We start from the raw sequence: 23637 nt of genomic DNA, 5'->3' as shown, positions 1-23637 counted from the left end.
AGGAGTTTTTATAGCTTTGTGCAGATTAGGTGATGTTTTGACAATATAAATGTTTTTAAGTTTCTGTATCAAATTAGTATATATTCTATTGAATGATATTGTATACATTGCAGCAGCCTTTGGCTATAAGCAATAAATTTGGCTGAATGACTTACCTTGAACCTCCGGGTATTTCAGCAGAAGAAGGAAGCCATAACGCAAGGTGGTGCTGACAGTTTCTGTGCCAGCAAAGAAAACGGCGAGAGTAGTCAAAACCAGATTCCTCAGGGAGAACTCGGAGTGTGGGTTTTCCTTTTCCTGGCCAGAAGGAAGAGGGGAAGGAGGAGGTTTCTCTTATTAAACATTGCTATAGTCTAAAGTCTTTCCCACAAGGCACTCTTTCTCTTACTGTTCAGCTGAGCTGCAATGGCGTCTTGGTCAATCAGATAAGGGGATATGGACAGTCGCGGACTGTTGAAAAGGTGGCTTTAATTCATGGCCCTCCAAGTTGCGGGAATGTTCAGGGATGCAGGGGAGGATATATTGTTTGATTATAGCCTTTCCAACTTGTGTTAACAAGGTCACAATTTAGCAGAGTAACATTCCCCTTTTTAAACTTGCAGCGGGTGCGTTTGCTCAGGCTAGCTAAAGCCTCTATAATAACTGTAAAGGGACCCCTGACCATTAGGTCCAGTCATGTCCGACTCTGGGGTTGCGGCGCTCATCTCGCTTTATTGGCCGAGGGAGTCGGCGTACAGCTTCCGGGTCATGTGGCCAGCATGACTAAGCCGCTTCTGGCGAACCAGAGCAGCGCACGGAAACACCATTTACCTTCCTGCTGGAGCGGTACCTATTTATCTACTTTCACTTTGACGTGCTTTTGAACTGCTAGGTTGGCAGGTGCAGGGACCCAGCAACGGGAGCTCACCCCATTGCGGGGATTCAAACTGCCTACCTTCTGATCAGCAAGTCCTAGGCTCTGTGGTTTAACCCACAGCGCCACCCACGTCCCAACTGTTCTGGTATTTCCCCCTTATTTCATCATAAAAGATAAGACACGACACAGTCTTCTATAAAAGTATAAAAAGAGTTTATTCACATTCTGTTCACAATCAGATCCCAGAAGGCAGACTTATCTTAGAAAAGTAACATACACCTGGAAACTATCTCATAAGGAGACAGTCCCTTTGTCCTCTCTTGGCTGGAAGCCAAGAGAACATCTTTGGCTAAGCGGATGTTGCTACTTCGATGCATGTAGTCAAAGAGAGATGGATACCCTGCCCTGTGCTTTTGTCGTTAGCTGCACAGGTGAGGCCACGCCCACCTCTAGTCACATGCAGAGGAAGTCTGTCCTAGCCCAGAAGGAAACAGGAAGTTTACCTGCTGGCTGGACAAACATTCCTCCCCATGTGTAAACATGTTCACTCTAGGAATGTTGTACTTGACTGCTCTTGTGTTTCACATCCCACACAAGTTGGCATGGGGCAAGACAACTTTCTTTCCCAAGAAAATCACCACAGTTCTTCGAACGCAATAATCATACCTGATGCATTTTCACAAGGAAACAGTCGATAAAATCCCGAGGGGAGTTGGGGTCCAGGGTCTCCTCATTGGCTTTTACTTTCCTCGTGATGAACTTCTCCAACCCTAAGAGTTGCTTGAAGGCTTCCTGCTGTGGGCCAGGCAGGTACTGCATGACGCCCGAGAACATGTCGTAGAGCTGCAGAGTCATGGGGAGGAAGAGAGACCCGATATTTCCCCAAGTGAAGCTGAGATAAAGGTGCTGTTTGCGTCTGAGGCTCACCTAACACACCCAACATCCGACCCTCCCTTTATGGTGGAGGCTGATGCCTCTGACAGGGCAGTGGGAGATGTGTCTGCAAGCTGATGAGGAAAGGGAGCTGAGGCCACGCGCCAGCCATTCAGTCATGGGCGTGGTCGGAAACCTGGAAGTGTTTCTCTTGCCAATACAGAATTAACTATCAGACAGGTGCCTTCCTTATCTGGGACAGGCTGTGACAGTAGGCACAGAGACAAACAGAAGTTGTATAAGGCCTTCAAGGGGCATGTCTGAGGTCCAGCGCCGAGGGCCTTCTGGTGGTTCCCTCCCTGCGAGAAGCCAAGTTACAGGGAACCAGGCAGAGGGCCTTCTCGGTAGTAGCGCCCACCTTGTGGAACGCCCTCCCACCAGATGTCAAAGAGAACAACAACTACCAGACTTTTAGATGACATCTAAAGGCAGCCCTGTTTAGGGAAGCTTTTAATGTTTGATGCATTACTGTATTTTAATACTGTGTTGGAAGTCGCCCAGAGTGGCTGGGGAAACCCAGCCAGATGGGCGGGGTATAAATAAAAAAATATTATGATGATGATGTCTTTGGTGCACTCCTAGACTGGTGTTGTGTTGTGTGAGGCATTTGGTTTCTCAGGCTCAGGGAAAGACATCTCTCCTGGTTCTGGTGCTATTTGTACTGTGAGCTTCTGTTGGCCAGCCTCACTCAGACTCCTGAAGGTGGTCTGCTTGTTAACTGGCAATGCTGCAGCTTCTGACAGTGTCTTGATCACTGCTGGACTTTGGGGTAATGACTGGTTAAGAGGAATTGTATTATTCACTCACTCACAAAGGAAGTCCTTCCCATCCCCTCCAATTTACCTGTCCCCAAGAGGTGGCAGTGAACCGGAAGCTACCCAGCATCATGCTCAGCAAGGAGTGGAACTCCTGATCTTCGTATTCAAAGCGGTCGCCAAAGGCGATGGAGCTGATGACGTTGGACACCGTGCGGCTCAGGGTGTAGGTGGGGTCAAAGGGTGCACCTAGAAAAAAAGACACACCCACACTGTGCAAGTCACTCAACCCAGGAACAAATCAAGAATACACTTTGCAAAGCAGTCCACTCTAACCTCATTACAGTGGTACCTCGGGTTAAGTACTTAATTCGTTCCGGAGGTCCGTACATAACCTGAAACTGTTCTTAACCTGAAGCACCACTTTAGCTAATGGGGCCTCCTGCTGCTGCCGTGCCGCCAGAACACAATTTCTGTTCTCATCCTGAAGCAAAGTTCTTAACCTGAGATACTATTTCTGGGTTAGTGGAGTCTGTAACCTGAAGCGTATGTAACCCGAGGTACCACTGTATTTCTTTGAGCAACATTTCTTCGCATGGATGTAGAATGTTGGTGATGTACAGTCATACCTCGGTTTACAGACGCTTCAGGTTGCGGTTGTGGACTGCCGAAACCTGGAAGTACCGGAACGGGTTACTTCCAGGTTTTGGCAGTTGCTCATGCGCAGAAGTGCCAAATCACAACCCGAGCGTGCACAGATGCGCCGCTGCGGGTTGCGAACGTGCATCCGCACGGATCACGTTCGCAACCGGAGCACCCACTGTATTTAGCTTAGGCTAAGTTACGTCTTTTCCCACCCATTACCAAAAATAAAAGCAGCCGTGGTAATATTCAGTATAAAGCCTTCAGCTGCCCACTTGACTGCCCACAGTTCTAACTATCACTGTCAAGCGTTTCTGTCACCTGTAACTCATTAAGCAGCATTTCTTGAAGGTACCAAAACTGAGCTCACTTTTTGTTTCCCTCAGGGATTCCAGCAGGAAGTGGGCCTCCTCCAGGATCCGCTCTTCGATGGATCTCTTTCCCATCCCAAAATTCCTCAGAGTCATGATGGAGAATCGGCGTAGCTGCTTGGCCCGTTCCCCGTTGCTGAAGGAAACCCCTAGGAAGCAAAGGAGCCAGTGAAGTGAGGAGGAGAAAGAGGAGCTGGAAGGTGACACCATTTTAAGCTAGCCTTAAGTATGTCATTTTAACTGGATTATGATATTAAGCCTCCCTGAAAAATGCTACTATATCAGTTACTCTTCAACAGGCATTCTGAGTAAATGCTGTTTTTCCCTTTTGTGGCATTATTTTAAGAGGGAGAAAAGAGGGAAATACCAGGAGAATCCAGTTTGCCTTAAATCATCCTGGATTAGCTACAATAGTTTTAGCCTTTTAACTTATCAAAGCTTCTCTGCAAAGGGATGCACTCTGTGGAACTCAGAAATGTGAGGAAGGAAGGAGAGTATCTAATAAATGTATAATCTCCTACCATCTATTCACATCCCAACATTTAAGAGTACCTGGGAGAACAAAAGAGACAAAGACACAGTTGACAGTCAACTGATAGAAGGCACTTGCAGACTCAAGAGCTTTTTCAATATTATCTATGCTTGCAAAGCCACTAAGTTACATCAGTGGTCCTTTACTGAATATTCAGATGCAAATCCCATCTCTTCTATGACTTGTCTGAATTGTTGGAGCTTCCGTACGACTGAGCTGTAATGGCTCTTCTCCGTGTCGTATCTTTGGAATCCATCGACCTCTGCTGTGATGTCATTAATGACCTAAGCCTTTGAAGGAGGCTTCAGGCACACTCCCATTACGCAGAGTATCCAAACAGCAGCGGGAGAGCCAGAAATATGTGCTACATTGATACATTTATTTCTAACTACACAGGACAGAAAAGAATATGCGTCTGCTCTCTGTGAGAGACAGAGAACAACAAGAAGAAAGAAACAGGAAACCAGTAACATCAACATCCATCTCCCGTCTCCCGTGAGACTTCCAACAGTCTGGAATGTCAACAGAGTCTTGTGACTCCAAAAACTGCACAGTGGCATAACAGAAATCTAACATGAATGACATAGAGAAGCCCTCTCTCAGCCTGTCCTCAGCGAAACTGGTATAAGAAAAATCTACTTCACAGGACCACTGCTAAGTTCAATGCCAGAACAATGGTAGTAATGATGCGCTCTGGCCAAGGGTTGCCCAAGAAGAGACTGACCGTAACCCTGGAAAAGCCAGTCAAACGTGGCTTGCTCTCCACGGCCACCAAACTCTTCGGCCTGGTCCACCAGAGCCTCCTTCACGGCATCGTATCCACACAAGACCACAACACGGCGGGGCCCTAAGTGGATGGTGTAGACAGGACCATATTTCTCACGGATCTGTGAAAAGAGGGGGAGGGCATTGTGCGAGGTCATGGAACAGATGGAGAGATGGAACAAATTGCTCACCTGCCTCTGCAGAGATTAGTAGCTCCTGAAAGCCTAAGCCTAATTAGGCAATGAAAAACACACTGAGATTAAGATTGGAATCATGGAATTATAGAGTTGGAAGGTACCCCAAGGGTCATGAGAAATGAGAACAATGAGAGAAACAGATTCAACCACCTCTACAGCCACATGACACCAGCAGGCTATCCTGAGAAAACTTCTCCTCCATCACCAGATTTGCAGTTAAATCCGGGCTGGTCTCAGATATTAAATTGCCCTGAAATCTACCTGTGTAGTTGGTGCCAACAAGCCGAATCTGGGTGGGGAAAAGAGTTATCCAGGCCAAGCCCTGGGAGAAGATGATCTTGGATTAAGGCAGGGCTCTTGTTCTCCCAGGACTTTGTTTCCCTCCTTGGCCAATATTTTTCCTGTCCAAATTCAGCGGGTTGGCACCACTTACATAGGTAAACTGTAGGGCCATTTGATAGCTGCTCAGATTTTGTTTTGAACTTTGATCATTTGTTTGCTTTTGCATTTGTGTGCATTTGTTATTTGTCAACCACCTTAGGGGACTTTTTTGGTTGAAAGGTGAGTATAATAAATTGATAATAAATAAGTTACACAACATAACACGCCATCTGGATAATCCCTGGGCACCACCTCCAAGCCTGGACAAGCTCAGCACAGTCTCTAGTTTCACCTACCTGGTGGAGCAGGTTCTCCTCAGTGTTGGATTTCCAACTGATTCCAAAGAATCAAATAGTTGGATCTCCTTACGCGGTGCAATATTTATTTCTGGTTATGTTTGCATGCAACCTTTCTGTTAAGGATACCAGGGCTGAAACTGAGCATGGCGCCAAGTGGGTAAAATAAGCCGGGCTGCAAGACTTACCCCATGGCGGTGCAGCTTTGAGCAGTCTCTGCCCCACATAAAAAGGTCAGGGACCCCTGACCGTTAGGTCCAGTAGTGGCTGACTCTGGGGTTGCGGCGCTCATCTTGCTTTATTGGCCGAGGGAGCCGGCGTACAGCTTCCGGGTCATGTGGCCAGCAGGACTAAGCTGCTTCTGGCGAACCAGAGCAGCGCACGGAAACGCCGTTTACCTTCCCGCCGGAGTGGTACCTACTTATCTACTTGTACTTTGACGTGCTTTCGAACTGCTAGGTTGGCAGGAGCAGGGACCGAGCAACGGGAGCTCACCCCGTCGCGGGGATTCGAACCGCCGACCTTCTGATCGGCAAGTCCTAGACTCTGTGGTTTAACCCACAGCGCCACCTGCATCCCAGCAAAAATGGCGTCGAGAAAGGATGTTCCTGGCTGACCTCCACAGCCTGTTTTGATTGTTTAATTGGGCTTTGTTTGTGTTATGTACTGAGCTGAATCCTAGATCAATAGGATCCAGAATGCAGCAATCTGATTGGTCGGCAGGAGCCACCCAATCCAGCTCCAGGTGGAAGTGTATCAGCAACCTGATTGGCCTGCAGGAGCAGCCAATCAGGCTCCTGGATGAAGTGAATCAGCAACCTGATTGGCCTGCAGGAGCAGCCAATCATGCTTCTAGAGGAGGTGAAACCTCAACCTGATTGGCCTACAGGAGCACCCCAGAATTAGCCATGAGGCCCATTGTGTAAATAATGTATATATAGCTGGATGTTTTGGGGAAAGTTTCATTCATTGCTACTATGAGCTGAACAAAGAGCATGAAATTCACACTTGACTCTGAGTATATTTCAGTTGGTTTTTCTCTTTATAATAATAATAATAATTTTTTATTTATACCCCGCCCTCCCCAGCCAAGGCCGGGCTCAGAGCGGCTTACAAGCAATAATAAAAACAAAATGAATGATTACAACTTAAAAACAAAAATAAAATACAACATTAAAATAATGGAACATTAATATATTAAAATGTAGCCTCGTTGCAGGAGGAGAAGGAAAAGAAAAAAGAGAGGGAGGGAGGGAGGGAGGGAGGGAGGGAATCAAATTGGCTCCAAGCCAAAGGCCAGGCGGAACAACTCTGTCTTACAGGCCCTGCGGAAAGAAATCAGATCCTGCAGGGCCCTGGTCTCATGAGGCAGAGCGTTCCACCAGGCTGGAGCCAGAGTTGAAAAGGCCCTGGCTCTGGTTGAAGCCAATCTAACTTCCTTAGGGCCTGGGACCACAAGGGTGTTGCTATTTATGGACCTTGAGGCTCTCCGTGAGGCGGTCCCGTAGGTACGAGGGTCCTAGGCCACGAAGGGCTTTAAAGGTCAAAAGCAGCACCTTAAATCTGACCCTGTACTCCACCGGGAGCCAGTGCAGCTTGAAAAGCACTGGGTGAATATGCTCCCATGGCAGAGACCCCTTGAGGAGCCTCGCTGCAGCATTCTGCACCCGCTGGAGTTTCTGGGGCAGCTTCAAGGGCAGCTTTATGTGATACTGCTGTTGCTGGCCTAGCAGCTATCTAATTTATCAGGGGGCAAGGACCTTTTTTGTGTTGCTTTACTCTCTGAGGAGCCAAGAATTGCTAACCAGTTTTAAAGGGAGTTCAACAGCTGCAGGTCAGCCACCTCTTTGGAGTTCTTGCCATTTTATCTTCACTGGTTTCAATCTTTAAGGACTTTTAAACTTTTTAAAAACCAAAGTTTCTGAATAGGAATCTGGCAGATGTGGTAACTGATCCTTTAAACTGTACGCCTGCTGGGATAAACAGTCTGCCAACAGAGTTTTCTTCTGATGCTTCTCACAGTCCTTAAAGGGTGTCTTTGGGTTATAACTATATGATTTCAAGAGACGTGTGTTATCTATTTGTGTAGATGAACCAGAACAAGCTCAATAATATGCACTCTATAAAACAAGAATTTTCAGCACTGAGATCTGCTTTGGGTGCGAAGGGAGGATAGAACTTTTTTTATGTATGCTACAACAGCAGCAAGAATACTCATCGGAAAGTACTGGAAGACACAAGAATTACCCACGCGAGAAGAATGGCAGATGAAAGTGATGGACTACATGGAACTGGCTGAGATGACTGGCAGAATTCGAGACCAGGGAGAAGGGTCGATGGAAGAAGATTGGAAGAAATTTAAAATATATCTTCAAAAATATTGTAATATAAAAGACTGTTAGAAAGATGTTGGAAAAAGAAAATTAGGCCGTTTTGGTAGATATGATATAAAGGATTAAGCAAAAATGAGCTGATGAAATTGATGAAACAGAGGATGTTTAACTATATTATTTTAAATTAAAATACGTAAATGAAAATAAGGTTAGAAGGATTTGCTGGAAATACGATCTGAACTAGAATACAAAATTGGGAGGTGAGAGGAGGTCATGGAAATAAGTAAAGGGAAAAGGTTATGTAAAGGTTTAATCTGTTTTTGTTCTATTTTAACTTAATGCATTTTTATATCTTTTGTTTTGTCTTCTTTTTTACTCTATTTTATTGTTCACTTTTTTCTTGTTACTTTTTGCTTTGTTATGGTTAAATTTTTCTTTGTATTTTGTATTGTTTTTTTTCTTCTCTTTTTGTAATTTTAAACTTGGAATAAATATTATTAAAAAAAAAGAGAGATCTGCTTTGGATTCTATAGTGGCTCTGAGAGGAACCGGGGATTTTGAAGGTAGCATCCGAGGAATTTTGTGAGAGGAAATCAGAAGTGCTCCAGGCTGATTAACTTGGAATTGGAGCAGTTAGGATTGAGAATGGGAACGTCCCTTCCAATGAGCCCTCCATCCTATTCCATCTAAGGAGAAAATAACTAGACTGACAGTACATAGAAAATATTTTTGGGGTTTTTGCATTAATGCTTTGGGACCCAGACCTGGTTGTTTTGAATGAGTGGCATTATGATGACTGGTAGGAGGGCATTCTCAGACTTCACCTGCGATGGGAGCTGCCATGGAGGACATGAGAGCCAGTGTGGTGTAGTGGTTGAGAGCGGTAGTCTTGTAATCTGGGGAACCGGGTTCGCGTCTCCGCTCCTCCACACGCAGCTGCTGGGTGACCTTGGGCCAGTCACACTTCCTTGAAGTCTCTCAGCCCCACTCACCTCACAGAGTGTTTGTTGTGGGGGAGGAAGGGAAAGGAGAATGTTAGCCGCTTTGAGACTCCTGAAGGGGAGTGAAAGGCGGGATATCAAATCCAAACTCTTCTTCTTCTTCTTCTTCTTAGAGGGTTGGCAAATGCCTGGATGTTGACCTTCATAAATCACTGCAAGAAGAAAAGTTCCTTTTTTTTTTTAATTAAATGATATTTATTACTTTTTCAACATTTCCAACACAACACTACAAACAAAGAAAAAAAGAGAAAAAACAATACAAATGCAATACAAAAACGCTACATGGACTAACAAAACAAACAAAAACAATTTAAAAACACCTCAAACATTTTCAATATCTTATATTTCATTCACTTATTTCCAGCGACCTCCTCACACCTCCGTTTTTGCACTCCACTTCTATTATTTGTTTCAGCAATTCCTTTCCATCTTACTCTGTTTTCTGTTCTATAATTATCTTAACACATTCTTACCATACTTTTCCTTTAATTTTCTATTAATCTATTTATACTTAATTCTTATGACATTTCTACTAAAGCCATGTAATTTCATTCCAACATTTTTCTAACATTCCTTAATTTTACAATATTTCTATAAATAGTCTTTAAACTTTTTCCAATCTTCTTCCACCGACTCTTCACCCTGGTCTCGGATCTTGCCAGTCCTAAACATTAGGAAGAACTTCCTGACAGTAAGAGCTGTTCGACAGTGGAATTTGCTGCCAAGGAGTGTGGTGGAGTCTCCTTCTTTGGAGGTCTTTAAGCAGAGGCTTGACAACCATATGTCAGGAGTGCTCTGATGGTGTTTCCTGCTTGGCAGGGGGTTGGACTCGATGGCCCTTGTGGTCTCTTTCAACGCTATCATTCTATGATTCCATGATTCTATGATTCTATGATTTCCGCCAATTCCATATAGTCCATCAACTTCATCTGCCATTGTCCAACACTTCAGTGTTTTCAAAAAGCAACCATTCTCTTAACCAGCAAAAAGCAGATGGTTCACAACGAAGTTTAAAGGTCTGGCAGGGCAGGTACACCTCCTTCTTTGGCATCCATCAATATCTTAAGTTTTACTCGAGGCTTCCTGCCCTGCCAAACAACTCTAGGAGCATCCCTCTGCCACCTCCTGAAACCCTCCGTCCCATCCAAAGCTTGCAATGTTTGAAACAAAAGCAACATCCCCAGCAACACAGCAGCCCTCATCCCCACCACAATAACTTGGCCCAACAGTAACAACTTCTGATTTGTCCATATTTCCAAATCCCCCTTCTCTTCAATCCAACATCCTTCACAGTTATCCTTAAGCAGATTCACATTTTTGGCAGTCATACTAACCCCCAAATACCTCTCTTTCTCAACCAATGTTAGTCCTGTCACCTCCTGAAACTCTGTCAAGCTTTCCTTTTCCAATTCAGATAGGGCTCTGGTCCTCAAATTCATCCGTTCTTCTTTAAGTTCAATCATAACAAATGTCAGCTTATGTTCATCAAGTTGTCTTTGTATGGATGGGACTCTCCTCTCCAGTTGTATTACTTTGGATTCAGCAGCAAGGGTTTTTTCCCTGACTTCATCTGCAGTTTGCCGTAGCAGAGTAGATTCATGTGTCAGTTTCTGGGTGGTTTCTGAATTGGTATTCACCTTTTGTCCCAACTGGTTTAAACTTTCTACACTTAAATCAATTTCAATATTTGCAACATCCAATTTCACATTTATCGCATCTGTTTTCTTGTGGAGTTGTTCCAGCGAGTCGTTTATTTTCAATAATGCAGCCACTAAGGCCTCCTCTGTCGACATCCCGTCTGTTTTTTCCTTTCCGTTTGCCATAACACTTAAGAGATTCAAGGTCAATTCCAAAGTCTCACACTTTTTTATCTTGCAGCTGGAAATTCCCCTAGCCCAGCTCCTATAAAGTTACCAATTTCAAAAGCTTCCACTGGGGGAAAACAGGTTGTATTTGTATCGGTCAGTATGTCCTCTTTTAAACACAGTTTCAATAATCCAAAGTTAGTTTCAATTTTCAGTTACTTTCCTCCTTTTTTTAAAAAACAACCAGAGGCAGTAGAAACAATGTATTCTCTTGATTAGCTACCTGTCAGTGAACGTTCTAAACGCTGTCAATGGACGTTCCAAAAAACATCAATCCTACTAGCAGCCCGTTTCCAGGGTCAGAGCGGCGGTATTTTAACTCTCTTAACTCTCTCCTACAGGCATATTCAGTCCACCACTTCCCCCCCTCTTCTCCTGCCTCCAAAAAGTGGGGATTTAGTTCTTTACCGATGGAAATTTAGTCCTTTACAGAAGGCTTGCAGTCTCCTTGCTTCAGTTAATCTACAAAAGAGGGAGGCGGACTTCCTGTATTGAACCTCCCCGTTTCGATGCCAGATTAAACGTTTAAAAATCTAATTCTTCCCGATTCAGCTCTACTCACGGGTAATTACTTTAGAGTCAAATTGTCCACAGGAAAAAGTCAGTGCTCTCCGGCAACAGCTATGCGGCTTCGCTCCGTGGAAGAAGCAGACGATTCGAAGCACCGCGCCACTCACCCCACGTCACTCCGGGTCCCCGAAATCGGGTTTCCCCGTGTGTAGGGGAGGCGCAAAAGGTGCCCACCGAATCCCACGTTCACAGGCTTCTCCTGCCTGTGATTTTGACGGTTCTCCGCCTTCGCCGTGGCAGTACAGACCCAAATTCCCACGGGGCGAATTCCTCCCGATCAGAGGAATTCCGCCATTGCCGGAGGCACCAACCCGGAAGTCAAGAAGAAGAAAAGTTCCTATGCCCATTTATACCACAAAGAATTCATAACCCACCTACTTTCAGCAGCCAGAAACACCATAACCAGACACTGGAGAGACCTGTCAGGAGTAAGCATGGACCAATGGTACCAAATACTATGGGAAACAGCCCTGCTAGAAAAACTAACCAATAAACTGAAACTGACACAGGGACAAATAGAAGACGCCTTCACCCCGGTATGGCTCCCCTTTATCACACACACAGCCCAACAAGACAATGACAAAAATCCACCAACGGCATACAAATCAATATGGCTAACCTGATCCAAAACACCCACCCACCTCACTCACACATGAAAACAAAGACCACCACAGCCAATCACAAACAAACAACCACACCCCAGGCCAACCCCAACCTCTCTCACCATCAAACGAAGACAATTACGTTTCTGAGCACAGTTCAAAGTGTTGGTGCTGACCTTTAAAGCCCTAAACGGCCTCGGTCCAGTATACCTGAAGGAGCGTGTCCACCCCCATCGTTCTGCCTGGACACTGAGATCCAGCTCCGAGGGCCTTCTGGCGGTTCCCTCCCTGTGAGAAGCCAAGTTACAGGGAACCAGGCAGAGGGCCTTCTCGGTGGTGGCACCTGCCCTGTGGAACGCCCTCCCACCAGATGTCAAAGAGAAAAATAACTACCAAACTTTTAGAAGACATCTAAAGGCAGCCCTGTTTAGGGAAGCTTTTAATGTTTAATAGGTTATTGTATTTTAGTGTTTGGTTGGAAGCTGCCCAGAGTGGCTGGGGAAATCCAGCCAGATGGGCTGGGTATAAATTATTATTATTATTATTATTATTATTATTATTATTATTATTAGTGAATAGCACAGAACCTGCACAAGCGACGCTGACACAAAATCCCACATATATTAAGTATAATAGAAACATCGCCACCCGACCCCACCCCCATCTCCCCCCCTTTCCCCCTTCTTCTTCCGAATGTCTCAACAAATGAAACTGATCTGTAAAAAATGTTACTTGGAGAAAAAAAAAGAGAGAGAGAGATTGCACATACTTTTGTAAACTAAGAAAATCTTTAATAAAAATACATTTTTTAAAAAAAGAAGAAAAGTTCCTCACTGATTCCAACAGCAGCACCAGGAACTTCTGATAGATTGGTCCCCCTAGAAAGTCAGATTTTGATTACTATACTTCATTGCAGGAGGAATTTTAACCATTACTAATTGTGTTGCCATCTTCAGTTGGCCCCTAATAGGGTCAAATAACATAAGGGAATCAGAGGTGCCACAGGATATTTGACATATGATAGGGGAAGCCTGGGATTGTAAACTGCTTCTGCATATACGTCACTAGGTCTATGCACATAGTCATTGGGCCTGGGTGGGGTTGGGTTATTTTTTGGGGGGTGGGGGAAGCCTGCTATATAAATTTAATGGCAAATGCATCTCCTTTAAATCAGTTACCAGACCAAATGAGCAAATTTTTCATCAAGGTATCTTAAGCTTGCCTCTTGTGCAAATGCCTGTAAATCTAAATTTCAGAAGGCTGTCTCCCTATTTAGAACAGGACAATCGTCTTTCTTTTTTATCATCACCTAATAATGTCCCCAGAGGGCACTCTCAACCCCCAGAAGCTAGATCTAACATCCAAAAGTTAAAATCAGAGGATTTCCTAACACACGAGATACCTGTCAAATCATAACCCCCAGAAGCTGCCCAAAAAGTGTGACCTTGTGTCAAAAGGAACTAATAATATACCTGCTGTACAGCTCGGTTGGTTAGAGCATGGTGCTGATAAATTAAAATTAAAATTATTATATTATTATATTATTTATTTAAAAAATATATTTATTTAAAAGAAAGGCACACTAAAATGCTGACTAATTTTTCTGAAGACATGAGAATTGACAGATGTGCCCATCCCTTCACTCAGGCAGAAACATACAGTGGTACCTCGGGTTACATACTCTTCAGGTTACATACTGTCAGGGGTTCAGGAGCAGAGGCAAGGGCAAGGGAGGAAACAGAGAGCGAGGGGGAGGAGGCAGAAGAAAAGATGAGTGATGACGACGACCCGAGATCTCCGAGTCTTTCCAGTGAATCAGAAGATTCACAGAAAGGAGCACCAGTGGCCAGGGCAAGGGGGGAGCCTAGGGGGACACCCCAGGAAGATAGAGCCAGAGGGGACTCAGAGGGGAGCAGTTGGAAATCGGGACCAGCGTCACCGCCAGAGAGCAGGGAAGAGGAAGGGCGCCAGGGATCAAGCGCTGGCAGCTCACAACAGGGGGGAGGGCACGAGTCAGGAGTGGCCACACCTCCATCGGGGAGCGAAGAAACGGTCAGACGGAAGGTGGAAGGTTGGGTGCGCGCGACAAGTTCAAATGCACAGGAAGGTGGCGCAGTAGGCAGCCCGGAAAGGGAGCCAGGTCCTAAAGCCCGCCGAAAGGAGGGAGAAGAGTCAGGGGGGTCAGCGTCAGCGTCAGAGGAATCCCGGAAGGAAGAGACCCCGGGGGGCAGAGGGACCCAGAGAAGAACAGTCAGGCGGAAAAGGTGGAGCAAGGCTAGGATATTAAGTTGGTGTACAAGGGGCGGAGACTCAGATGGAGCTTCGCCGATCTAACCATTAGACGTAGGGTTGCACGCAGCAGCTTGAGAATGGAAACTGTAACTCAATAAAGACTTTTATTTAATGATCGCTGGCTAGCGTGATCCTCTGTGAGCTAGGATCTGGAAGCAACTCTGACAGTAAGCTCCATCTCATGAATTGTGGGCATCTACAGCCTCGCGGAGAGGAGAGAAAGCGGGTGCCTACTAGCGAGCTCACGAACGGCAGACAACATGACGGCCGAACAGCAGATAGTGGAACTCAGAGAAGCAGTGTCGCGCCTGAATGCCGAGGCTCTTGCATCCAGGAAGAGAGAGGAGGACGCAGCTGCCGCCTACAGGGATCTCCAGGTCAGGTTGGAAGTGCTTACGAAGCAAGGGCAACTGACACCCAAACCGGAGGGGATTGGGTTGGGGAGACGAACAGGCGGTTTGGTCTCTCACTTCGATGGGAATTTGCAACAGTACCCCAACTTTAGAGCAGATGTAATGTGTGCACTGCAACTGCTGAACAAAGACTTTAGAGATGAGCAAGAGAAGGTGGGATTCATCATGTCCCATTTGCATGGAGATGCTAAAGCATGGCTGCGCAATTTGTGGAGAGATAAGGATCCGGCGCTCCAAAACGCGGATGCCTTTATTAAAGCGATGGATGGGTGCTTTTTGTCAAGCATTGACGTGGATCTTGCTCGGCAGCAGATACATGGACTGAAGCAAGGGAGGGCCAGCGTAAGGCAGTACCATGCCCGCTTTTTCGCTTTGGTCAGTGCTCTGGAATGGGACAGAGATTCGGCTCCTGTAAGAGACCTGTTTTGGGAGGGATTGCACGGCTCGGTTAAAGATGAAATTGCGAGGGGGGAGAGACCCCGGACCACGCAGGAGATCGTTCAGAGGGCGCTGGCGGTGGGGGTGCGGCTGGAAGGACGTCCGTGGAGCAGTGGCGAAGGGCGTGGAGGGCGCGAACCAGCCAGGGGCTCCTCCTTCCTTCCCAGAGAAGCAGCGCGTGCGCAATCCACGCCTCCGCCAGGAGGAGGAGCGGAACCTATGGAGGTTGGAGGTGCAAGGGCTCAGTCAGCAGCCAGAGCCCTAGCACCGGCAGCAGTGAAAGCGAAGCCTCCTAGAGGGAACAGGAAGTGTTACATCTGCGATGATCCACAGCATATGGCGAAAGAGTGTCCCCAGAGGCTCCACAAGCACACTGCAGCCTCAGCAATGGTAACTGCAGCAACGCAGCAAGGACAACCACAGCAGGGAAACGACGGAGTCTGGTTGGAAGAGGCACTGGGGCCCAGCCAGACGTGTCAGTGAAGCAGTCCCCAGAGATTTTACAGCCCATGGACCCCCTCCCGCCCAAACCGGTAGTGAGGCTCACCGCGTCGCTCCAGCTGCCCAATGGAATCACCATGGACGTGCCAATCACCATTGACTCCGGAAGCAATGCGGACTTTATAGGGCAGGACTTTGTCGACCGGCACGCTATACAGTTGCTGCCTGCCACGCTGCCCCTGCAGGTTGTCACGGTGGATGGCAGGGAGCTGCTAGGGGGGCAAGTGGTGAAGCAGACGCCACCAATGGTGATGCGACTTGGGAATCACAGGGAAATCATCAGCTTCAATGTCACTCAACTATCGGACACGCCCATTGTATTGGGCATGAGTTGGCTGGACAAGCACAGCCCGACGCTGGCTTGGTACCAGAGGCAGCTGACCTTCGGCTCTTCCTTTTGCGCTGAACACTGCATCGTGCCCAGGCAGGAAGGAGAGGAAGAGGAGTCACAGCTGCAGCTAGGCACGCTGCAAGCGGTTCCCCACAAGTACGCAGAATTTTTGGAGGTTTTCTGCGAGAAGGAGGCAGACAGGCTACCCCCCCACAGACCATATGACTGCAAAATTGACCTGCTGCCGGGGGCGGCGCTGCCCAAAGGGAAGCTGTATTCCATGTCTGAGGACGAACTGCAGGAACTCAAAGAGTTCATAGATCATAATTTGGAGCGCGGTTTCATCCGAGAGTCCAAGGCAGCGGGGGGCAGTCCGGTATTCTTTGTTAAGAAGAGGGACACGCCCCAAAAAAGACTTGTAGTGGACTTTCGCATCTTGAACAGTGTGACCAAGCCATCGGACTTCCCCATGCCCCGAATCGACGACCTCCTCGCAAAGGTACGGAAGGGCAGAGTGTTCACCAAGTTGGACCTGCGAGGGGCATACAACCTCATTCGCATGCGGGAAGGAGATGAGTGGAAGACAGCCATGTTCACGCCCCTGGGCACCTACGAATATAGAGTTATGCCTTTTGGATTGCAAAATGGCTCCCACGTTTTTCAAGCTTTCATGCATCACGTGTTGGCGGGGCTCCTCTACAAGACGTGCGTCTGTTTCTTGGATGACATCCTGATCTTTTCGGAATCGCAGCAGGAGCATGACAGACACGTCAAGGAAGTGCTGAGCAGGCTACAGCAACATAGGCTTTACGCCAAGCTGGAGAAGTGCCAATTCGACGTGACGGAGGTGGATTTCCTGGGCTACAAGTTGTCTGATAAAGGGCTCGCCATGGACAGCGCCAAGGTCCGAGCAGTGTTGGATTGGAAAAGCCCACGCAACCGGAAGGAGGTCCAACGGTTTGTCGGCTTCGCGAACTTCTATCGCAAGTTTATCAAAGGCTTTGCGATGCAGACAGCGGCCATCACGGACACGCTCAGCTCCAAGAAAAAGAAGTTCATCTGGACAGAGCAGGCGGAGCAGTCCTTTCAGGCACTCAAGCGTCTCTTCGCGTCGGAAGAGCAGCTGCTTCATGTCAACCCCAGCAGGCCGATGAGGGTGGAGACAGACGCTTCAGACAGAGCCGTGGGAGCAGTCCTGCTGCAGAAAGACCCGCAGGGGGTTTGGAGGCCGGGAGCGTTTTACTCAAGGAAGCTCAGCAAGTCCGAACAGAACTACACCATCTGGGACAGGGAGTTGCTGGCCATTCATGCAGCGTTCAAAGCGTGGAGGCACTTCCTGATCGGCGCCAAGCACACGGTGCAGGTCTGCACGGACCACAAGAATCTAGAGCACTGGCGCACGGCACAGTTCCTGAACCAGAGGCAGATACGTTGGGCTGAGTTCTTTGCGAATTTCGACTTCCGAATAGAATATGTCCCGGGGGACACCAACATCATGGCGGATGCTCTCTCCCGTAAGCCACAGTATCTGGAGGAGGCAACGCCAGCGGCCGCCATGCACATCTTCGCACCGACAGTGTGGGCGTGCGCGGCGGCAACAGTTGACCTGGATGCGGTGCGACGAGCGTTGCAGGATGACTCCTTCGCGCAAGCAAAGATGGCAGAGGTGCACAGGGGCACGGCAGCGACCGACGAGTTCCAGCTGCGAGATGGTTTGCTCATCCGTAAAGGGGCCATCTACGTGCCGGGAGACGAACTTCGCGCCAAGGTACTGCAGCAGCTGCACGACGCGCCCACTGCCGGGCACTTTGGCAAGGAGAAGACGGTGGAATTAGTAGCCAGAGACTTCTGGTGGCCCGGAATGAGAGGGGAAGTCGCGGACTACGTGGCGAGGTGTGACACCTGCCAGAGGGCCAAACCAGTGCACAGACCGCCGGCCGGACTGCTGGAACCGCTGCAAACTCCGTTCGAACCATGGGAGAGAGTGGCCCTGGACTTTGTCACGGATCTGCCCAGCTCGAGGGGCAAGACGGCTGTGCTGGTGGTGGTGGACTTGTTCTCCAAGATGGCACATTTCATTCCGTGTGCGAAGGTGGCCACGGCGGAACAAACCGCCAAACTGTTCATAGACCACGTGTTCAAGGTTCACGGTCTGCCGCGGTCTATTCTGTCCGACCGAGGGCGACAGTTCATCTCGAACTTCTGGCAGAGGCTGATGGGCTTCCTGAACGTCAAGATCAACCTGGCGTCGGCTAGACACCCGCAGACCAACGGGCAAGCGGAGCGGGTCAATGCCATCATGCAGCAGTACCTGAGATGTTATGCGAATCAACAGCCTGCGACGTGGGTGGATTACCTGCCTCTCGCCGAGTTCGCCTACAACAACACGAAGCACGTGTCCACGGGGGTCACGCCGTTCTTCGCCAACAACGGGAGGCACCCCAGAACCTTCCCGGGACTGGAAAGAATGGGGGAGGGGGAGCCGCAGACAGCAGATGCGTTCGCGTCGGAGTTGCAGGAGGTCCACGATCAGCTGCGGCGGCACCTGGAGCTGGCTAAACACGCATACAAGGTACAAGCGGACAAACACAGAAGGGTTGGCGAAGAGATCCATGTGGGAGACTGGGTCTGGTTAGCAGCCCACGCAGTGCCGGCCAGGTCGTTGGCGAAGAAGAAACTAGGGCATAAACAACTGGGGCCCTACCAAGTCGAAGAACAGGTCAACCCGGTGGCTTTCAGGCTGGCTCTTCCGGAGGGTTCCAGAATGCATCCGGTGTTCCACAGATCGGTGCTCACTCCCTACAAGGCACCTCACAGGTTTCAGGAACCAGGAACGGCACCGGGTCCGCTCCGAGAGAGAACCGGGCAAGGGGGAGTGGCACAGGAGGAGCGCATCAACGAAGTCACGGAGATTTTGGACTCCAGATGGGGGGAAGAGGGGGTAGAATACCTTCTCGCCAAGGAGGGCACCCCGGCCAGTGCCAACAGCTGGGTGCCGGGCTACGCTTTAGACGAACCTCTGCTCAAAGAAGAGTTTCATGCCCTCTTCCCACACAGGCCAATGCCAGCAGACTTTTTCGACGACTGGCTTTTCACGCCCACGCTTTCAGCCAGCACGTTCCGGGGGTTCGACTCGGACGAGGAACCGACACGAGACGCCCGTTCCCCGGAGGGGTCACCCTCGGGATCTGCTTCAGAACCCTCGTATTGGTGGGATGATCGACCAGAGGAGCAGTTCCGCAGAAGGTGGCTGGAGGGTCCAGGACGAGCAACGTCTCCAGAAGGCAACGAGGGAGAGATGGACATGGACGTTTTCGGGGACGACCCGGGTTTCGAGCACGGCGGCACAGAGATGGAAGCGGAGGTGACCGTCGTCAACGAGAGCAGGGAGGAAGAACCGGAAGACTTCGGATGGCGGCCCGCCACGGGAAGCGAACTGTATCCGACATTCGTCCCCCTGACACAGCAGCACCCAGATCCCGCACCGGAAGGAGGGGAGGGGGGAAGAGGGGGCTTCGAGGGGGGGATGGATGTCAGGGGTTCAGGAGCAGAGGCAAGGGCAAGGGAGGAAACAGAGAGCGAGGGGGAGGAGGCAGAAGAAAAGATGAGTGATGACGACGACCCGAGATCTCCGAGTCTTTCCAGTGAATCAGAAGATTCACAGAAAGGAGCACCAGTGGCCAGGGCAAGGGGGGAGCCTAGGGGGACACCCCAGGAAGATAGAGCCAGAGGGGACTCAGAGGGGAGCAGTTGGAAATCGGGACCAGCGTCACCGCCAGAGAGCAGGGAAGAGGAAGGGCGCCAGGGATCAAGCGCTGGCAGCTCACAACAGGGGGGAGGGCACGAGTCAGGAGTGGCCACACCTCCATCGGGGAGCGAAGAAACGGTCAGACGGAAGGTGGAAGGTTGGGCGCGCGCGACAAGTTCAAATGCACAGGAAGGTGGCGCAGTAGGCAGCCCGGAAAGGGAGCCAGGTCCTAAAGCCCGCCGAAAGGAGGGAGAAGAGTCAGGGGGGTCAGCGTCAGCGTCAGAGGAATCCCGGAAGGAAGAGACCCCGGGGGGCAGAGGGACCCAGAGAAGAACAGTCAGGCGGAAAAGGTGGAGCAAGGCTAGGATATTAAGTTGGTGTACAAGGGGCGGAGACTCAGATGGAGCTTCGCCGATCTAACCATTAGACGTAGGGTTGCACGCAGCAGCTTGAGAATGGAAACTGTAACTCAATAAAGACTTTTATTTAATGATCGCTGGCTAGCGTGATCCTCTGTGAGCTAGGATCTGGAAGCAACTCTGACACATACGTTTCAGGTTACAGACTCCGCTAACCCAGAAATAGTGCTTCAGGTTAAGAACTTTGCTTCAGGATGAGAACAGAAATCGTGCTCTGGCAGCACGGCAGCAGCGGGAGGCCCCATTAGCTAAAGTGGTGCTTCAGGTTAAGAACAGTTTCAGGCTAAGTACAGACCTCCGGAACGAATTAAGTACTTAACCTGAGGTACCACTGTAAAGAGAGAGAGAAGCAAAAGCTGGAGAATGTGGTGGAAGGAGAATTATGAGGAGATGATGAGTCAAGTGGGAGAGAGAGAGAGAGAGAGAGAGAGAGAGAGAGAGAGAGAAGTATGAATGGGTAGATAGATGGGAGTGACCTTCATTAATCAACAGTATTTAAGAATGATTTTATAATAACAATTTAGAGAATGGCAAACTGTGCTCTGATACATGATAGAAAATTACCTTCATGAGTGAACGGTACATATCACTTGTGTTGACTTGGAACAGGTTCCCGATGAAGGGGAGGGGAGTTGGTCCAGGTGGCATCTTGCTTTTGCGGTGCATCTGCCGCCATGTTGAGAGGACCATCAGGCAAGAGAGGCAGATGACCAGGAAAAGGGTTGCTGCTCCCAGGAGATCCATGGGGAGGTTGCGGGTGGCCTGTGGAGATCTGAGTAGCTGGGAAGAAAAAACACATGCACAGCCCGAGTTGAGGCTGTTATGTAACCGTACCTGAGGGATAACACCCTTTGTGGAGTTGTGCAACTTGTTTGCAGTCACACCTCTTGGTCTCCTTTCTATTCAAGAAGAGAAGAGCCTCCTGCCAAAAGTCCAGAGGTCTTATTTTTTGCGTGAGACAGTCCTGCTTCATTGATTTTTCATGCTTTATGTACAAGAGAGAACTGGCACTATCTGGAGATTATTTCTGAAGCAGAGGATGGCTTCTCTGCATCAGAGGCCAACCCTTCCAGCGGTTCTCAACCTGTGTGTCCCCAGATGTTGTTGGACTACAACTCCCATCATCCCTGAGCTCTGGCCTTGCTAGCTAGGGGTGAGGGGAGTTGTAGTTCAACAACATCTGGGGACCCACAGGTTGAGAAAGGCTGCTTTAGGCAGAGATGGGTGGATTCTGTGTCTCAACGTATTAACGTAGTATGACAGAGATAGACCCAAATGATTTCCACAAATACAAGCACAAAACTATCAAGGAGAGAGGCACTTACGAGGGAGTGTTCTGCCCAAGCCCACACCACTAAGAGACCTTCATGGAGTTCCCAGGACATGCAGAACTCCCTCCCACTTTTCCAAATTGTTGGGCAGGGTCTCTGGTACATAAGACAAGGAAGAAGGACACAGAGATGGAGGCTGTGTGGCCGTGATGGACTGTTCCAGGAAGCCAAGGGCAGAGATAGAATCCCAGAAGCCCCACTTTCTGTATCTCCCTTTATAGCTTAGGACCCTCGTACCTACGGGACCGCCTCTCCCGGTATGCCCCGCAGAGGACCTTAAAGTCTATAAATAGCAACACCCTAGAGGTCCCAGGCCCTAAGGAAGTCAGATTAGCCTCAACCAGAGCCAGGGCCTTTTCAACACTGGCTCTGGCCTGGTGGAATGCTCTGTCTCATGAGACCAGGGCCCTGCGGGATCTGATTTCTTTCTGCAGGGCCTGTAAGACAGAGTTGTTCCGCCTGGCCCTTGGCTTGGAATCAACTTGATCCCCTTCCACTCTTTCCTTTTTCCTTTCTCCTTCTGTGATGGAACTCCTATTTGGGGACTTCCCTGGCTTTTTCTGGCCCACGTAGGACCAGTCTGGATAGTTAGCCTTGGTGAAGATTTGACGTTTTCATCCCCCAAAAGTTTTTGATTTGAGTTTCTACTGAAATGAGGCTGCATTTTAATGTTGTATTTTAATCTTGTTTTTAAGTTGTATTTTAATCAATTTTTTTATACCTGGTGTTAGCTGCCCTGAGCCTGGTCTTGGCTGGGGAGGACGGAGTATAAATAAAAATTATTATTATTATTATTATTATTATTATTATTATTATTATTATTATCTAATTTATTTACCAGCTACCATTGTTATCCCTTTGTCTGGGTGTTTACTGTGGCTTGTTTCTGAATGGAGAGGTATCTTCCTGGCACTGGGTGAATTGTCTGAGGCTGTCTTCAAGGTGTCTTCCATTTCCAGAACTGGTTCAGATTGACGGCTCAAATCTCTCTATGACAGGCATAGGCAAACTCGGCCCTCCAGGGACTACAACTCCCATCATCCCTAGCTAGCAGGACCAGTGGTCAGGGATGATGGGAGTTGTAGTCCCAAAACATCTGGAGGGCCGAGTCTGCCTATGCCTGATCCATGGCTTTCTTTCCTGCATTGCAGGGAATTGGCATAGATAAGCCTCAGGGTCCCTTCCGACTTTAAAGTTCTATTATTCTAGGGCTTGCAGGGTTCAGAGGCTCAATGGAAAATCAGCACCCAGTGCAGCACCTCCAGCAGAGGTGTCCCATGTTGCTCATAGGTTAAATCAAAGAGCGATGGTGTAGCAGAGATTTACACCATCTGCAGCTTCTCCACCAAATTCAGACCAGGGAACAATACATTTGAGATTTCTTTGCATGGAAACCTGGAAAATCTGTTCCATTAACTGTTATGCTTCCTATTCAGTAAGGATGGGGGAGAAATTTGATTCAGTTCACATTTAAAGACAAACTTATTCACACTTTTTGATACAAGCTGTAAACTGAAACGCAGCCAGTCTTCAGAATGTGCAGTACTTAGAATTTTGAAATACAGTTCCCCAGGCTGGTAATGTATTCAAGCATGTCTGTACTAGAGTAATGTGTGAATCAAAAAGCACATACTATTGAAAATTAGATTTATTTATTTTTAAATGCCTTATTTGCAGGACGAATGGAAGAATCCATTACACCAACTTCTTTGCTCTCCATAAACATGGCAGCTGCTCTCTAGCCACTGTGGGCAGGCAGAACCTTCTGCTAGAATGAAGGACATGAGCGGGCATAAATCAGGCCAATAGGGCAGGATACCCTAGAGAAATCTTACTGAAATATATTAGCCTACAGGTGAGGAAAGCTATTGACCTCCATTTATTGGGTGGGAGAAAAACTGAGTATTGAAAGGCATTTAATAGAGGTAATGGTGGGAATGTACCCTGATATTTTAGCCAATCAAAGTGAATTTAGACATCACAATTGAGAAGGAGATAACCTATATTTGTAAGTGGGAAATGGTAATTCTTACCCTAGGACTAGTTGCATCTTTATGCCACCAGG

At 48.3% G+C, this 23637-nt stretch overlaps 2 protein-coding genes across 6 annotated transcripts in view; both read right to left on the bottom strand.

The window, feature by feature from the left end:
* The window catches only part of LOC308484311 (cytochrome P450 2A13-like), a 35393-nt gene extending 14326 nt beyond the window's left edge, over positions 1 to 21067 (bottom strand). The window contains exons 1-6 of the mRNA XM_081019132.1: positions 20806 to 21067; positions 4814 to 4976; positions 3557 to 3706; positions 2633 to 2793; positions 1523 to 1699; positions 156 to 297 (exon numbers count right to left, since the gene is read on the bottom strand). Of these exons, the coding sequence (XP_080875258.1) occupies positions 156 to 297; positions 1523 to 1699; positions 2633 to 2793; positions 3557 to 3706; positions 4814 to 4976; positions 20806 to 20985 (973 nt within the window). The 5' untranslated portion in view covers positions 20986 to 21067. The remainder of the gene's footprint in view (positions 1 to 155; positions 298 to 1522; positions 1700 to 2632; positions 2794 to 3556; positions 3707 to 4813; positions 4977 to 20805) is intronic.
* LOC308484189 (cytochrome P450 2G1-like) overlaps positions 1 to 23637 on the bottom strand; it is a 112624-nt gene that overhangs the window by 46400 nt on the left and 42587 nt on the right. The gene's annotated exons all lie outside the window — the stretch shown is intronic.

The sequence above is a fragment of the Podarcis pityusensis genome (genome assembly GCF_964106645.2).
Source record: "Podarcis pityusensis genome assembly, chromosome: 8".
Lineage (NCBI taxonomy): Eukaryota > Metazoa > Chordata > Lepidosauria > Squamata > Lacertidae > Podarcis > Podarcis pityusensis.
This window is presented reverse-complemented; position numbering and strand designations above follow the sequence as displayed.